The sequence below is a fragment of the Triturus cristatus genome, chromosome 4_2 (genome assembly GCF_964204655.1).
Source record: "Triturus cristatus chromosome 4_2, aTriCri1.1, whole genome shotgun sequence".
Taxonomy (NCBI): domain Eukaryota; kingdom Metazoa; phylum Chordata; class Amphibia; order Caudata; family Salamandridae; genus Triturus; species Triturus cristatus.
In genome coordinates, this window is record NC_140586.1 from 82,298,611 (window position 1) to 82,317,491 (window position 18,881).

The 18,881-nt window shown below is 43.2% G+C and overlaps 1 protein-coding gene across 3 annotated transcripts in view; it reads left to right on the forward strand.

The window, feature by feature from the left end:
• Nucleotides 1–18,881, forward strand: part of KLF1 (KLF transcription factor 1) — a 205,042-nt gene that overhangs the window by 98,013 nt on the left and 88,148 nt on the right. For 2 of the 3 annotated variants that reach the window (XR_014960499.1, XM_085600637.1), the window contains exons 2-3: nt 14,262–14,316; nt 14,911–15,039. Coding sequence is in view for 2 of the 3 variants with exons in the window: in XM_085600637.1 (XP_085456763.1) it covers nt 14,262–14,316; nt 14,911–15,039 (184 nt within the window). In the remaining variant the exon portion in view is untranslated. The remainder of the gene's footprint in view (nt 1–14,261; nt 14,317–14,910; nt 15,040–18,881) is intronic. The other variant, XM_085600638.1, reaches the window with a different exon arrangement.

Here is an 18,881-nt window from a genome sequence, read left to right on the forward strand (position 1 = left end):
TATAGTCAATTAGGCGAAGTCACTCAAGAAGTTCTGCGTGTTTAATTCTGGCTTCTTGGAGCTGCGCCTGCTGAGAGGATTAGTAATAGCTGCGGTCTCCAAGTTGTGAAGAGAGTTCTCCACTGCGGATAAGCGCTTGTGTGTTTCCTGCCGGGACCCACGGTAGCCCCTATTGCCGTGCCTCTAATCACTGATTTAAATGCATCCCATTCAATCAAGCGGGAGGAGGCAGAATTGTCGTTTACTGAGAAATAATTAGTAATGGCTGTGCCCAATGTGTCTCTAAAAACCTGGTCCTCGAGAGATAGCGGCCAGAGATGCCAGGTTGGAACCAGGGTGGGAACCTCCCCCATCCCGGAAAAATTTCAAGTGGGTTATGATCAGACAGGGTCTTTCCAAGGTAGGTAGACTCAACAATCTGGGACAGCAGGGGCAAAGAACAAAAGACTCTGTCTTTCCTGGTGTGTAATTGATGTGGGGGGGAGTAAAATGAGTATTCCCTGCTATTGGGATGTAGTGTACGCCATGCGTCTTGTATTATCCAACCCACTGCCCAAGCTTGTAGGAAGTCTGCGTTTTTGGTGGTTGTAGCACCTCGGAGCGGGGTGTGGGAGCGATGTAAGCTGACATCTAAGACAGAATTAAAGTCTCCGCCAACAACCCAGGGGCACCCTACCCAATCCATTAATGATGTGTTTAATGTACTGAGAAAATGATTCTGCTCATAATTGGGGGCATACACGCCACAGATAACTATAGGGGCCCAATCTAACTTACCCAGCAAGAGTACATAACGCCCGGCCATGTCTATCTGTTGTTCAGTCAGCACAAAGGGAACCCGTTCCGAAACCAAATAAGCGAGCCCCTTGCAAAGGCTGAGTAAGAAGTATTAAAAATCTGTCCCTTCCATTTTTTGCGCAGTTTACTGACTTCCGAATCCATTAAGTGTGTTTCCTGAATGAGAGCTAGTTGGACTTTCCGCCTATTTAGTTGGGCAAGAATCCTGTGTCGTTTGTGGACAGACCCCATGCCCGCACATTCCATGTCAGTATTTTATATTTACCCAACCCCGCCATATCGGATCAAGTCAATATCGAGAATTGCCCAGGATATATGGGTGGAATGCAAAATGCCAGGTAAGACCAGCTGGACCAGGAACCAATTAACTTCCCATGAACCATAAAACCCAATACTAGGGCCAACAAACTACGTTGGTTCAAACCTATATTACAACGTACTAATTCCAAGCGGTTATACATTGCAGTATCTGCAGGGTGGGCGGTGCCTATGCAGATCCTGTAGGAACCCGCACTCACGGAGCTACACACGTGCTGGGACCCATGCCAAGTTATATCGAGCAGATACCTGGGGAGAAAAAGGAGGATTAGAGCATGCATACAGTGAAATTATCGCACTTCCCTCCATGAGGTCCAGCTAGAGCCTTAATGATGCGAGGGACAAGTGGACGAACCGCAGCATCATCCAAAGAGGTCTGTCACTAACTGTGGGGTAATCGTCGGGTTGGGAATACTCAGGTTGATGTTCCTAAGCTCTGCTCCCGATTACAAAAATTATATGATCTGATTGATTCATCCTATTTCTTACTTTGTAAATCATTAGAATTAACACTAAAAATATGCATCTAGTTTCAACTGTGGCAATAAATCTAGTTTAGCGCCATAGAAATGTGCTACAATCTAGATGTGAACAGAAAGAGTTCGCATACCCTACCTGTCTAACTAAAACATAAGTGGTTCATTCCCAGACTAATCTAATAAATGTTATTTGCTGATTAATTAGTGTGCTTTTTTTAAGAAACAAAAAATCAACATGGTAGACCTAGCAGACACAGCATTCAAACTGGCATTATTGACATTGTTTAATCTTACTGAATCTCCGGTACTGCGTCATACAAAAATAAATCTTTTTAATGACTAGTATTCTCTTTTGTTTAAAGACTTCTGTTTCCAGGATTCCCCCCATGGTCGGAGGTTTGGTGAACTTTTTTTCATAAGAATAGAAATGGAAAAATCAAAATGGCACCCGAAGCTAACCCGCCCTGTTTGGAACTAAGCGGACTTTGAGGAAATTCATTTTCCCCGTGAGTTCAAGATACATTGGGAACATATTTCTTGTAATTAGAGTTCACTTTATCAGCCAAGTTAGAGTCTTAATTCTAATATATTGATTTGGAACTGTAATTCTGTAGATACCACCTATGTGGGGGAGATAGTTATCTTCAAATAACATGATACTGTTTAAACAAAAGATAAAGCCACAACTATATAGGAATCTGTCCACCTAACTCTATGGTGCGTGACTGTTGCATTGTATATACCAATAATGTTTCAGCATAATAAAAATAATATATTGATCAGGGAAGTGGGAATCCTATCATGGGTTGTAGAAATCGTTAGCAAAATTACTGCCCATTCATACTCAAGGGAGTAAAAAGTCTAATTTTTAAAAACATTTTAATGGATTTTACAGCATCAGTAGTCAGGCCCATCATATAACTTACATCAATATGTTGGTACTTGTGATTAAACTATAACAACTATTTTCCCTTTTCTCCCCCTCCCCCCGATGGAGAATCTGGTATGATAACATATTAGCAATAGTTTGATGCATTTACCGACATGTAACATGACGATAACCCAATATCTTGTGGACAGGCCTTGAGCTAACATTTCTTTAGACCTCAAATAGTTCTCAGGCCTTCCCAAGATTTTCGTGCATGACAGTGCATAAATCAGAACTCTTCCTTTTTGCTGTTCCTCTATGTCATCCAGAACTGGTGTAACTCCCCCGGTATGTAAGGGAGAAAAAAGTCTAATGATTAAACCCTATCGGGCTTTCTCACGGTAATGTGGTTTCAAGAGATAATGGTGATCCTTTTCTGTGGTTGCTTGTGGAATGCTCAATAAATGAATGTAGAATGCTCACAAAATGTATATATAACGTTTTGACAACTTGCAAATTCAAAATTGAACACCATTTTAATCCTTTATACCACCTAAATAGATTTTCATATGTGGTTATTGCAGGATGTAAAAATGGATATAGTCCTGCATCTGTTTTATTACTAAATTAAGCAATTTGGCCTGACAACTACCGTATAATGTAAGGTGAGGATTTATACTGCCTTTTGTTGATACATTTGATGTCCCATAATCACACTGCAGAATAATAGAATCAGAAATAGTCTAAGTCTCAAATGTGCAGGAAAATCAGTAAGAAATCAGGCAGCATTCCTAGTAGAGACCAAAAAGATCTGGCTCACACCCAAATGCAATGGTTTATATAGCCATTTCTCCATAAGATCATCATGGTGTGAGCGCAGAATTACATTTTCAAAAATCAAATTACAGAATTGTGAATCATCATATATAATTATCACCTTAGCACTAACCCACTACAAGAGTATTGATTACCTAATAGCATCTGGAGGTGGAAGAACAAATTAGTTACATAAACAACAGTGAAACACTGTGAATTTATGCAATATCACGTGCAAGCAGAAGTTTCTTGAGGATATGTATGTTATAGTAGGCACTCTTTGAGAACAGTGTCATTCAGAAATAAACAAATCCACATGTTGCTGCACGTAGTGTCAGACAGAAATATAAATAGAGAATAAACATGATGATGGGACATCCAGTTTGGACATGATCATGTCGACTGAGGCTTAGTTAGCTTAAGTCAGAAAAAACACTTTAACAAGTTGAAACAAATTAGTTTGTAATGGCTCCACATCAGTATACACATGTAAATGTAAGTTTAGATTAATTGCTCTGTACACTATTAATCAAGCATATTTTGATTTAACCAAACAAAAGCTCCTACAACTTCTTTGGATGTGTGTATTGTCTTGGTTTACGCTTCCCTGAGTTTGTTGTCTGATTTTAAGGTTCACTGAACGTGTGTAAGATCAGAAGCTCAGACCACAGTGAGATGCTTAGCTGGCAAGGCTGTCTCGCCCCTGGTCTACAATTTTAGAGTGTGCTTCCTAAATGTAAGTTATCCTTCTGATATATAATCCTACATTTAAGGAGCTTGCCCTTGTGAAAATGCTACTGTGCCCTTAAGTTTACTTATGAGAAAGCAGGCAGTGAACATGACATGTTTGATGACCTCACAAAAGCACAGAATAAGGCTGTGTTCTCTGCAGTCTGACATCACCCTGGGCCTCTTGTGTGGCATGGAAGCAAGAGCACGCTGTTCTCCAGTCTAATAGGTATGTTAAGAAAGGAATGTGCTAGCTTTGGACTTTTTGTGCAGTGCAGGGTCTGGACCAAAGTGTGAGGAACCCTCCCAAAAATAACAGACTCATATCACCAGCCCAGCTGCTGATCCCTAAGAGGCCAAGAGTCGATTGTGATGAACACTATCAGAGATTACCCACGCTAAGAGGCATATTCCAATGAAGCATGCAGAGCCGGGTCCTACATTAAGGTGGAGGAGCGTTGCCCCACTAACAAATTGCCCCCAGAGATGGAAAAATAAAATAGTAATAAAGTTTATTTATTAACACATTTTATTTTTCATAACCCCGTCCAGAGCCAAGTGACAGGATGGAGGCAGGGCTTTCTGCTGCTGCCAATCAGGCAGCAGCAGAAAGCAATGATGGGCAGGACACTTCAAATTTAAAGTGTGCATGTCTTTTTGGTAGACCGTCTTGGGACAGCAAGCCAGACATGTGCATTTTAAATCTCTCTTACCCAGCTGTCTTAGACACCTGGGTAAGAGACAGCATAGGGCTCCAGTGTTCTTGGGAGCACCAAAGAAGTCCGCTCCCCCAATCCTGGTGCTTCTTTTATGCTGCATGAGAGCAACACCAGGATTGGTTATTGCAGTTCCCGGGGTCCCGCATTGGAGCCTGCCTGCCTGGAGAAGACCCAAGCGAGGAGGATGTTGCGCCAGAAAGGTAAGTGAAATTATTATTTTATCCTTCATTTTTAATTTTATTTTTGTCCCCCAGCCCTCACCACCCTCCTTGCATGCCAGCCGCCACTGGAAGCATGACTAAACAGGCTACAGGAGCCCCAATGACACTACCAACAATCACCTGGGAAATACTACAAAACCTCTGGAAAATATCAGAAACCTGAGTGAATGATAGTCAAACCACAGGAGTAGGATTGACACTGGGCACAATGTCGTAAAGCGATCACATTTTCAGTTTTAGGCTTTCATTTGGCAGCCCATTCTTATGGTTGAATTATTACTTTGCTTTTATTGAACACGTTGGAAAACACCATCTGATCGCAACGATATTGAAGTAAGGAGGAGGCGGTGAGACTCCAAGGTAAGTAAAAAGGTTTTATTTCAAGAAAATGAAGCACCAATGACCGAGTGCTGTCCGAAAGGCATGCATTTGAATCTGAAACATCCAAAGGGAGTGCAAAACGTGGTCAGATGTCTACTTTCAAGGTCAAGAACCACCTGATGGTATGCAGAGGATAGATCTAATGTAGAGAACGCTTTGGCATTGCGTGTAAGGGACAACATCTCATCAATTCTAGGAAGTGGAAATTGATCCAATAGAATGTTATTATTTAAGTATCTCAAATCAATACATAAACGGGCTTTTCCATTGGCCTTACGAGCCACGACCAATGGAGAAACCCATTCTGCAGCTTCAACAGTCTCAATTACATTGTTTTCCAGTAATTTGCCCAGTTCAAGTTTAACTTCATTTCTAACAATGAAAGGTATGTTGCGTGCTTTGTGTATTTTGGGCACGGCACCTTCCTTCAGTAGAATTTTGTGCGTATATCCTTTAAGCTAACCCATTTGAGCGGAAAAAACAGTGGAAAACTCTTCTAGTACCCATATTTTCGTGCTTTCGCTGTCGCATAAAATAAGAACCTGCTCTTTGCTGTTAGGATCAAGGATAATGTTAAGATTCTTCTAGTTCTTCCATCCTAGGACTGAAGGTCCTTCTTTAGCAACATATAATTTGCCTGTAGCGTGTCTACCTTTGAATCGAAAAACAAGTACTCTGAAACCTAGAATAACAATCCTCTCTCCTGTGTAGCTTTCAGGAGCAATGTCGCTAGGTTCTAACCCACTACCAATACATGAAATGAATAATTCCTCCCAAACGTGTTTGGAGATGATACTGTATGGTGAACCTGAATCGGCAGCCAACTGAACAAGAACACCACCCAAGGAGACTTGACAAATGGGTTTAGTGGAGGAATTATCAGAAATATTCAATAGAATATGTTTCTTTTTGTTGAAATGAGTTTGAGGCTCTTCATCACTTGATGTCGAATCACTGTACTGTTCATTTTCTTGTACACATGCTACTTTACCCCTGTTTTTTTTGCTGGCTTTTCTTCTGCAAGCCTTTGCAAAGTGACCAACAATGCCACACTCAAGACATTTCGAAGATCTTGCAGGACACCTGTCAAAGTTAGCAGAATTAAAGCAACTACCACATCTATAACATACCAAATTTCCTATTCTCCTGGGTTCAACTTTTTCTTTTTTCTTGCCATCTGCTTTAGGATCTCTAATTTTTTAGACTCATTTTTCCTTCAGAGATCTTGTTCACCACCTCAACATCCTTTTTGTCAACAGATAAACTAGCTTTTGCACAGCGTTCTGACAATTCAGCTTTCTTAACCATGGCAATAATGTCCTTTAGGCTACCTTCACCTTCAACCCATAACTTATCCTGTAAGTTCTTATTTTTTGTGTACATGACAATTTGATCCCTGACCAATTTGTCATGTAACTGAGCAAATTTACACTTGCTAGCAATTTTTTTTTAATGCTGACATATATTCTTCAATATTCTCGTGTTTATCTTGCTTTCTCTGAAATAAATTGTGTCTAGTTACAACTATGCATACTGTGGGAGAAAAATTATCATCTACATCTAAGATTGCAGATTTAAACACATCCATATCTCCCCCACCCCTTTCATGCTTTTGTAATTCATTGTAGACCCGCAAACCTTCGGGACCTAAACAATACATAAGTACTCATTTTTTCTTTCAGGAGAAAAAGTTCCACTGGAATCCTCCATGTTTACAGTATAGTTTAGAAAGTACTCCCTTCCAGTCTATCCACGCCACTGGTGGTTCTCCTGGTACTGCTAAAAATTCTCTAGGGTGTTAATGTGCATGGAGCAGCAACAAGATCACCCGATGTTGTACTTGTGCCAGTGGTAGTAGACATGGCTAGGATATGAATTAAATAGCAAATGAAGAAAAAGCAGACTTGAACAAATGTCTTGTAAATTGCAGTAGTATTAGTACTAGTAAGATGCTCCTAGGAAAAGAACTGATGAATACACAGTGTATTCCCAATGTTGGCTCAAAAAGCAGCTGTTGACCGATGAATGTACTTAGCCCAGCACCCTTACGATCAGCAGTGTACAGGCAGTAAAACAATGTAGCAATGAAAGAAGAAAAAAAAATAATAATGATACCCTTAATTTCAGGATCGAAGTTCGTCGAACAGTTGGAGAAGTGCAACTCCGGAGTAAATCTACTGCCGATGCACTGTTACATTGGTAGTCAGCGTTTTCAAAATGGCCGACGTGCGAGACCCTAACTGCGCGCTGACATCAGCTGACCCTCCGTGAGTGGCGTCAGTGCGAAAGCGTCTTCGTCGTCACAAACACATCGGGACCATGGGAAGAGAACGTGCTGGTTGCGGGGTTTGAAATGACTTCGGAAAAGCAGAGCACGCTGACTGCGGGGTTTAAAAGTAAGTCAGTTGCCCAACCCTAAGTACGGCCTGCATACGCGGCGCAACACTTACTGGGAAAGATGTCTGAAACCAATAAATCCACGTAGCTCACCCTCACGCAAGACCACTGGTAAAATCAGGTCACTCGCGGGTGGTTTTTAGTCTCCGTTTTCTTTTCCTTTCCTTTTCTGTCTTTTCATCCCGTTCCGAAATGGCATCCAATGAAACGACTTGGTTGCTGACACACTCCACATGTGAAGAGACTGTGCCCAGCCCGTCGCCAAAATTGTAGTAAAGCCGCCGAGACTCAATCAGGGAGCAATCTTCTTTATTTATGATTAGTAGTGCATAGGATAAAAGGGTGCTGGCATGTCTTGACTGGATCCTAAGCAGAGTCCTTGTACATTCTAAGATTCTACCTTTTATACAGATTCTATATGATGCAAACAAATTCCACAATGAGTGTTCCAAACTAACTCAGAATACCAAGTTACTACAAGCACTCCCGCGGCGTACCAGGATCTCCGCCAACTGATTAACGTTGACAGAATCCTGGCACGCAAAGAAGAGAGCCCGATCGTGGAACCATGTTTAAACAACAATAGAGAGAGAGACACTTTCGCGCTGGCTACAGCGCGAGGATGCCTCCAAACAAAGTAAGCGAAGCTACACACTACTGATATGTAAATGAAAAGGCCAGTACTAGAAGCACAGTGGCCTGAACACATGAAGCAAAGTGGCTACACTAATGCAGGACTCCAAGATAAATGAACCTGACAATCCCAAGAATGCCAGATGACGCGAAATGGCCCTGTCTCAAAGCTTGATTGAAAAGCTTGGGTTGTGAGCTAGAAGACCTCTGACAAAGCTCCACAATGACATATGGTTGTATGAATAACTATCGCCTACAAAAATATTGTGACATACTAATAGTGTATCATTATGTGTTACTTATGTACAATATTAAAGTTCACAATAATTATATAATTACAAATAAATACATAAAAATAGTTTTAACTGTTAATATAAAATAATATATATACTTTAAAAAATAAAACAATATGTAAACATTAGAAAATTAAATTAATACAATTAAAAACATATACAAGAAAATTATGAACAATTCCCCAAACTGCTTACTGCCTTGGGTTAGGCATGGGAGAGGGACATAGGGACACTAGATGAGGACTACTGGGTGGAAGCTTTCCAAAGCCCCAAGAAGGTTGCAATACGGGCACGTTATAGACTAATCCAACTCTGGATACTCCACAGGGCATACTATTCCACGGTTCTTCTTCACAAAATGGGAACGGAGACACGCAGCCCTGTTTGTGAGCATGCAGGCATCTTCTTCCAAATCCTGTGGGCGTGCACATTGATACAACTATTCTGGGCAAATGTTACACAGGTTATGTCTGATGTCGTGGGCCAGGCGGTTCCCTTGGTGGTTAAACTGCTAATTTTGAATGTTTCAGGGGAACAGGTTTGGCCGAGATACCAAAGGATCTGGCTGACAACTTCAACAATTGTGGCCAAGCGCAATATAGTGCGTACCTGGGTTAGGGGGGGGGCCTCATCGATTAGGGGATTGAAAGTCTTGACTGGGGTCAGAGAGCAGAATGAGTGGTCTATCAAAACAGAGGCTGTCCTAAAATATGGGACAAGGTGTGGGGCAGCTGGTGCGACTACCATGATGAATGATCAAATGGTCAGGATAGAAGATGGGGGTTGGGGCTAAGGTGCATTTGGGGTTTGTTCATGCTTATATTGATACTCTGCAACTGTTCGATGTATCATGGTTGTGCTTGATTAACTGTGTTTTCCGCACCATCGACTTCATCATTGTCTGTATTCTTCACATGGTTGACAAGAAGTGTGTTCATTGCTGCATCTATTGTGTTGTGAACATAAGTTTTCTCTTGTTCTTAATAAAATAGAATAATTAAAAAAAATGTTAAAACATATATCAAATGCATTTAAAAAACAATTAATATAAAAGCAACAAAAAAGACAACTTTTTTTTAAAGTTCTTTATATGTTATTCTAATTCCAACGTAAGTAACAGGCGGGAAAGTGTTGGACGTTTATGGGATCACATTTACTATTCCCACTCCAATCTGTCAAGTGATGTGGTTGCAGAGTACAAATTAGCACTAAATAAAATAGTAATAATTGAATTGGTAAAGGAGCATAAAGCATATGCAACAGACTAGTCTTCTGATTTGACTAAGAATGAACAGATGCAAAGAGAGGCAAATCCTGACATATGCCAACGTCGAGCTCTGAAAATTCAAGATTTTTCAGTCACGCAAGCCGATTTTGATTCAAACAATCATGAAACATCTTGTGGGGTTGTGACCCTGCTGATTGTTTCCTAAAGTGCTGTGTGATCTTGGGCAAATGTCACAGTTTCCCGTCTTCAAGTTCAAGTTTTATTATAAGGCTTGGATCTCCTGAGATTTACACAAATCATACACAATCAATTAATACACTTCAATGTTAATTTATAAAACCTTTGCAAAAAAAAGGTACATTTCATTTCTGGGAATGCAGAGCAGGGAATACAAAAAATACATTATTTAAATCTTGAATACCATCATTATATAAACCACAAATTCTTTCCTCAACTGGTACATTTACCAAGCACCCATTACACATTTTAAAGGTCTAAATTCCATGTTAAAACTGGTTGTGATCTTTTAAACGCATGAGATGCGACAGATAATTTATGTTTTTCCTTTTTAGGTTTTGCCTGCACAGCGATTGCGCTGTGCTTGTGAAATCTATTGTGTTTAATATAAATCTTACAAGGAGCTTCACATCCCGCCCTTGCTTTTTATTGGTTTGTGTGCTTTCCACTTACATTTCCTACATTTCTATTTGCTGACACACATTATTTCATGTTATTCCTTGTGTGTTAGCTCTTATCAGTCTCCCGTGGCCCAAGTACTGTTTTCATCCGCTTTGTAGGACTAGTTTCTGTCACTGGCTCACATTCATTGTGCTTTACATCGCATAATTGTTTTCTTTGTTTCACATCAGTCTTGCTGTGTGCCCAGCTTCCTTTGCCATAGTTTCTACCTTATGTATAACCGCCAATCTTTCTTCACCATCGGCAATTACTTTTCCTCTCTTTATGGACAACTTTTCTCAATTGCGCATGCCGAGTCGTCATGGTGACCACTGTGCCCTCCTCAGTAGCGCGCATGTGCAGACTGCACTGAGTATATGCAGCACCTTTAGTTTGGTCTGCATATATTTCCTTATTTTCCTTAACTGTCCCCTATGCGTTGGGCCTACACCCTTATTCCCTTTGGGCATTTCAGGTCCATTGCGGTCCCTTTCCAATATGTCGGCCACTTTCTTCCCCCCGTTTTGGCTGTTGGCATGTTTCATATGCTGCGCACTCTCATTCTTAAGACGCATGCCCACACATTCAGTTTCTCTTTTATTAATCTGCCCTCAGTTGCCAATGTCTTGCTTCATCTTGGCAGGAAAGGACGCATGTTTATATACACATGTATAGATGTGTTTATGCACTGTGGAAATGAAGAATACTTCTATAAACGAGAACCCACTTTGAAGAATCCTAATTTCAATTAACAAACTATGAAAAACACTTTCAGTATGACTCTTGGTAAAGATAATTCATGAATGGACCGGATACACACATTGAACATTGACCGCTCGCTGTGGCTCCCAGGTGAGTGCATTCTTCTTTGCCCTCATGTGCTCTGTCCAATTGACTGGTCTCAATTCTCACTGATTCCCCCCCTTCTTTCCCCAGTCACATTACCATGCAGAGTGCAACCTCCACGATTATTGATGGTATCGCCATTGCACCATACTTACCAGTGTTGGGCATAATCCCTCCCATCAAGCAGGTACGCTTGTTCACCTTGTTGCATGCTGAGTCTTTTTCTGGCCCATCCGCCCCCCTGCCACTCCCCTCCCCTATTGTTTCTTGTCCATTGTTCACAGGTTCTTCACGTAGCTGGGACCACTTTTATCATCTAGGGCCCCTCTCCCCATTCCTCTGGCCATGTATCTGCCTAAATTGGATTCCATGTGCCGTTTTTCAAGTCATTCTCGATTGATTACAGTTAGGTCTTCATTTCATAGCCATGATCTTGCTACCTCCGTACTATTACTCATTATATCCACATTAACTCTTTGATTTTCTAGTGCATGTCCCCATTGGACAGACTTCACTCTAATTATATACCCACCTTGTGTTGGTTGTGTCCGTGAGCAGATCTTTTGCGAAGGCTGCTCTTCTGTCTCATGTACCCACTACCCCGAACTTTGTCAAAATGGTTTAGCCACAGTTCGGGTCTTATGCGGAGAAAAAAGCTTTTAAGGCCTTTGACGAGACTATGTGAATAGGAGTTTGGTTTCTGACTGCTCATATTTCACATTGCACTTAAATTCACATTCTGTTTACTTCTATAATTTCATCTCGTTTTGAAAAGCATTTATGCGCAGTGATACCCAAACCAAAGTACTTTTTTTGTATTTAGTGATGTAGAAATGTGATCAAGGGTTCCCGTCGTGGATGTTTGAGTCTCTTTTAACAAGTTTGTGTAATTATTACTATGTTATGTTTTCAACTAAGAAGTGACGGTTACAATATGAATTGTTACACAGAAACAGGATGGAGCTAAGATTAAAGTTGCCATTGTGTCTTGAGTTTGTGCGGCATTGTTGTGCTCAACCCAAATGATCCCGAGAAGGTTTTTGCAGAGACAGTGTACTGATTCAATACGTTTACATTTCAAATGTCTTCCAGACTGCGCTCCAGACACAGCATTTGTATAGAGATGCCCATCCGCTGACTTCACGTAATGTCCAGTGTGGCTACACAATTTCCTCGATATCCATGCTTGACAGTCCATGCAGAACAAACAGTGACACATTTGAAATGCAACTTTACACCCATCTGCCTCAGTTATTGTCTCGTTTGCCTGTCAAACTGCCTGGTGTTTTGTGCAGAACGTGAGCTTGTTTTACTTTAACCTCTGCCCTTTACCTAATCTCCCCACATTATATTACCACCAGTTACTGCACAATATATTGGCTTTCTCAATAAACAAGTATTAACACTTGCATGGAGTTTCAGTAGCTTACATTGCACAACTGTTCACCATGCAAAAACCCAATGCATTTAACAATGCTTGTTAGAACAGCAACAAATATCTATCCCAGAGCTAATGCTGCCCATTAGTGTTTTTAGCAAACGTTTTAAATGCACAAAGGGCATACCCTCGAAACTATCCTGTTGTATCTGAAACATCTTCAGTGCGTGAGCAATTTTTTTTTTTTAAACTATTTTCCATTTTCCTATAAGAATTCATAGACACATTAAATTCCTCAAGGTGTTCTTTTGACTCAGGAGTAAACAGTGACCCCCCTAACAAAGTACTGCAGCTAACACCTGTACATAAGTACCAATCAAACCAAGTTCTAACCTAATGGCCTGAGTAGCTGAAGGTGTATTCAAATTTCACAGTTTGTGAAAAATGTGGTCTTCGGTTACATCCTTAAAATCTCAGTTTTACACTTCAGTTATTTCTGTGGCATGTAAAAGTAGGAGGAACTTTTAGGGGGTAGACCAGGGGCGTAACAAGGCCCCCCACGTTAAGGGAGGGACAGTATTTTGGAGGGGGGCCCTCACCCTTGCATGCCTTGCAGAATGCGTGCAATGGCATGGAATAAGAAATAGTTAAATGCTTGGGATAGCCACTTTGATTTCCCAGCAGGCCCACTGCAGCGTGGTGGGGGCAACCGTTTAGGGGACCCCATTGAGCCCAAGAGCATTAAATATCCGTGCAATCCGGGAGATACCGGGGTCCCCCATAACATTCTGCAGGGGGGCTCCATCATATTGAGCTATGCCACTGAGGTAGACCAATTAAGTGAACAAAATACCTACGTCCTAAAGCGTTATAAAATGCCCTAAGGACATTGATATGAGGAACTGCCTTACTTGAAATATGTTCTATGTGTTAGTTTTCATTTAAATTACTGGAGAAGATATTCCTCAGATAGGTTTAGGTTTTTCCAACTTCCAGGTTTTCACTACTTTCCTCCCATTTAAACCTAATTCCTTCCTATATCTTTTGTTTTTAAAAAGCAGGACTTTACTTTTTGAAGCATTTATTTTTAAGAAGTGGCAACTTGTGTTCTCTTGGAGGCAAATCCGACAGTTTTGTAAGCCCTTAGGAGTGAGAACAACAATTACAATGTCATCTGCATATAGTAAGGAGGCAGTCGTGCTATCCCCTTTTGGGGGCAGTCAGATGACGCCTGAGGCAAATCATAAATATATAAGGAAAACAATAAATGGGCGGGCAAACATCCCTGCTGGAGGCCATTGGAGGTAGAAATCGTAGAGGAAAGGCCCTGTTCTCCTCCAAGGAGCTCCTGACACAAGGTACTAGGGTGCAGTGCTATAATGAACCCGCTTATGTTAGTGATTATAAGTGGTACTCCATCTCTGTCCTATCGTGTAATGCAACACATTCCCTCTCTGTCTTGTCGCTGTGTGTCCGCAGGTGAGAGGAGGCCGCTGTTTAGCTGGCAGAGGATGCGGGTTATCGAACATCGCATGTAAGTGACCAGGATATTTGCGTTGTTTAGAGTAGCTACAGTGAAACATGCACCTGCAAAGTGCTGGGCCATTTCAGGCCACACATCCCCCACCCCTGTACTTGCCCTGGACATGCAGGTGCTGCAAGGTCTCCAACTCTACCTTGTGTTTATTAGCAGTGAGTCTGCCCCCGCAGGCCCAGCCAGTGCTTAATTTGGGCCAGTGTTTTCCGGCACTTATTTTAAACACCAACCCCTACTAATGAGAATCCACCACATGATGGCGCTGTGTCTGTAATTTAAAAATAAAGTTGATTAGTGGAACATTTATTTGTTTAATTTATCTTTATAAAAATGTATAAAATTCGGACCTGAACCTGTAGTAGAAAGTAATATGCGGGTTGCACCAACCGCAGTTGCCCCATGAGAAATACCCTGGTCCATGGCACTTAATGTTTTGCAAATTAAGTACTGGGCCCATCCAGACTTTGGCCCTCCCCTCGGCCCCAGCCCCCCATGTTATGGTCACGTGGGAAGCCCAAACACTGGGCAGACGCCGTTTATAAGGGGCTACTTTAAAACGCTGATCATTGGCATCTCCTCTCCCCTTGGCAGGCACTATGTGAAGGACAATGCGCGCCTAGAAGAGGACATCCAGCAGGTGATCGCCAGGGCCGCCTTGGGCGAAGCCACTTTTTCCCGCCTGGTGTCCGAGTACAAGGGCCTTCGGTTGGTGAAGAGAAGGTGAGAGTTAATGGTTGGTTTGTGAGGATTAAGAGAACTTGTATGGGGGCTGATCCGAAGAAGCAGTTATGGCATGAAATGCATGACGTCACATACCCCATGAAGCATCTCACCACCACCAAAAGACGTCTTTCTTTTGCCATGCAGTCCTGTACGGAATATACACAGCTGCGAAAATTACAACAGGAATTAAAACAAACAAAATGCAAGCAAATTCTCCAAAAGGTGAAAACTGTTGTACACGACTAATATAATAAAAACGTAACACAGGGTAGGAAGGTCAGAGCTCTAGTCACATATAAAACAAGCATTTGCAATGCAATAGGTCTCGCATTAACGCGAGTTTGAGCTATTGACATTGCAAATGACAATGCCTTTTATTTATGTTTTAGGTTTTAAAACCTAAATAAAAGACACTGACATTTGGAATCCTAATAGCTTAAACTCTTGCAAATGCTGGACTTATTGCATTGCAAATGCTTCCCCCAATGTGCTTGCAGCTAATTTGTCATCAACACCAGTATTACTTGTTTCCTATTATCTCAGCCAACCAGACAGTCAAAGTCTGCACAAACAGGGATATATGCTGCCACACAGGAGGAAATCAACTATATTACTATCGTGTAATCCAAAGTTCTTCATATAAAACATATTTATTCAGCATTTCTATTATTCAGTGGAGAGCCCTGAACAATGTACCGACATTGGAAAGATGAATGTTTAGGACGACGTGCTAAGATTCCGCCTAGACCCCTGCAGGTCATACACAGATTTCTGCAGTAGGCACTAAGACTAAGCAATCTTGCTAGCGTATTAACCCTAACCCCAGAGGTACCCTAGGGTAATAACAATAAACTAAAACAAATTCAAGAGGTGAATGAGTACTCATGCATAGTGCACACTGCGAGCTGAAGCACGTTGGTAATTATTTGTCAGTCGCCTTGCGCGATGGCTGAGCATTAAAGAAGAGACTCTCCCCGATTGGCTGCAAGTCACATGGCACCAAGCTAGGTTGCTCCTTTATGCTGGACATACTGAGAGGAGGCACCCAAGGAGACGAGCGAGCCGCAGCTGTGTGCAAGTCCTTCTCGAAGTTGTTAAAAAGCACATTCACCACAATAATAAGCAGGGCGAAGGAGCAGGCACTGAAGAAGACGAGCCAGCTGGAGAGTTAAAAGGCACACTCCATCAAATAAGAAGCAGGGGAGAGGATGAGAATGAGTCAGCCTAGGAGACAAGCGAGCTGTAGCACTGACAACCACACACCCAGAGCCACTTCCACCACTGCCTCAGCACTACCACTGTCGTACACTGCACCATTGACAAACACACACAGAGATCTACCTCCACCACTGCCACTCAATCCCCCACACAGCATCACTGCCTCATACAGTCCCACTGCCGCAGCTGCCACACAGAGCACAAGTTACATAAGCACGCATGGTACCCATTGACACACACACAATCTCTTCCACCATTGCAAACCACAGTGCTATTGCCTCCCCACGGATGTATGACGTAACAACGCGTGTGTTTACAACGCGTGCAGTTACATCGCGGTTTTTACAACAAACCGATGTAACCACGCGATGCCATTACAACGCAAGTCTTTACATCGACTTGCGCTAGATGGCGTGCTAACATTAGAAAAGCGTAATTTACTATTCCAACTCCAGTCCACTTAACAGTAGGGAAGGTGTTGGGATAGTAAACTACACTATTTGTAATGTTAGCACGCCATCTAGCACAAGTCGATATAAAGACTTGCGTTGTAATGGCATCGCGTGGTTACATCGGTTCGTTGTAAAATCCGCGATGTAACTGCACGCGTTGTCAAAGTTTCGTTGTAAAGGTTGTTCCCCCCTCCCCACATAACACCACTACCTCAGACAGCGCCACACTCACACATAGCACATCACACACACAAACACATGCACATACTGCCGAACTCACACCACTACTTCCACGTAAATCACAACGTCCAAGCTCAATACTGCTGACACATTGCAGCACACGGCCACACACACAGAGCCCCCACTGCCTCACACATCACCGCTGCCAACAATAAATACGTCGTCCACCACCACAGCTGCCGTATGTCATTTCTCGTCGAGCCTAAAGGTGCAGAAAAGTCTGCACAGGTCACGTTATCGGACGCTCACGGGCGTGCACACGCACGCATCAGTGCACAAGTACGCATCACACGCGGGCACCATAATATGTATTACACAGCAATGGGGCACACATAAAGAATGTCACAAAACACCAGGATTGTGTATGCGCACACACGCGTACACACGCACACACAGGTGTGCATCACACATCCATAGGAGGGCCTCCAACATGCCGCGCATCACACAGCAGTGTCTACACACTAAAGTGCATCACTGCGCAAGAGTGTAACGGTACACACGTGGGGTGTGTCACACAGCGACACCACTACTGCGCATGCGCACCGAGAGGGTTTTATCCATGTCACTCTTAAATTGTATGCTAGGACTCCAATGACCCCCACCAATTGAGTAACTTGAATATTGTGACTGACACCAATGAAAGGAACTACTCAGTACGCAGTGCCACCTTGTTTGAAAAATTAAATTTGTGCATCTTTTATTGAGTAGAAATTGTCAGGTGCCCGGCCTCTGATAACTCTTCAGATCGTCCGGAAGTTGCCTACACTAGCAAAAGAAATGATAATAATACTAAAAAATGCTCCTGTTTGAGCTGTGACGCAGCCTGTGACGATTGTGGTGTGGAATAGGCCCCTTGAATAAGTGGCACACCACACTGCATTGCGCCATCCTGGACCAAGGCGTTCAGATGTCAGCACCTTTACACTTTCAGCATGTTGCATTATGGGACTCGGGGTTTTGCTTTCGACATTGTAATAATCCGCTTAAAACTACATCATGGAAAGTGTTGTTGGACTGACAGAAAGTGTAACAAACAACTTGAGGCTACTTGACACCTATATTCTCAGCTGCAGTGCTTGCATCAGACTGTAGGAGGTGGGCAGCAGGCACCGTCTGCATGGGCTGGGCAGGAGACGTGCAGTGCACGAAGCAGACCGCCAGCCCTCGCATGACAGGGCTTACAGAACACTGTAAGAGGTGGTTAGTGCACTGCTTCTCCACTGACACCCATGCAGTGCCTACAGCGCACCCACCTTGCCGACCTTACAACACACCGCAGGAGGCTGCAAGTGCCGGGAGGCTGCACTAGGCACTAGAGTCTGGAGCACACGTCAGTGGCTGGATAGAGACTGCAGTAGCTCTTTCTCACCTTATGCTCCCTCTGCCCTGGGCTCCCCAGTACCCGCAGAAGGCGGCCAGCGTGCTGCTCCCCGGTAGTACCACTCATTCATTACCAGCAGGAGGCGGGCAGTGCCTGCAGCACCTCTGCCCAGACCTCCCCTGCAGTGCCCGCAGCACACTGCAGGCGGCGGGCAGCGCGTGCTGTGCAGGCAGCCCGGCTTCCCTCGCCTACTCATTTGGATCCTATTCAAATGGGGGTCAGGGGTGAGCAGCACCCACATCACAGCTCACAAGATGGCGATGAGGAGGCAGCAGCGAGCGGAGTGAGAGGGTGGCAGGGAGAGCCCCTCTGGACCATGCAGTAAGGTGAGCCTCCGGGGTGCAGGGGGTGGGCGTGGGACAATGCCCCGACCTTCAGGGAGAAGAGGGCTTTCTACGCACCCACCAGCCCGCGGTGCCAACAAAAGGGGGTCAGCACCCACAGAAGGCGAGCAGGCTGGCAGCACTGCCACCCCCTCCCCCACATATGTTCTCGTCGGGGGCTGCGGACGGGAGGAGCCGTACATTTTACCGAAATGCAGACTGTCC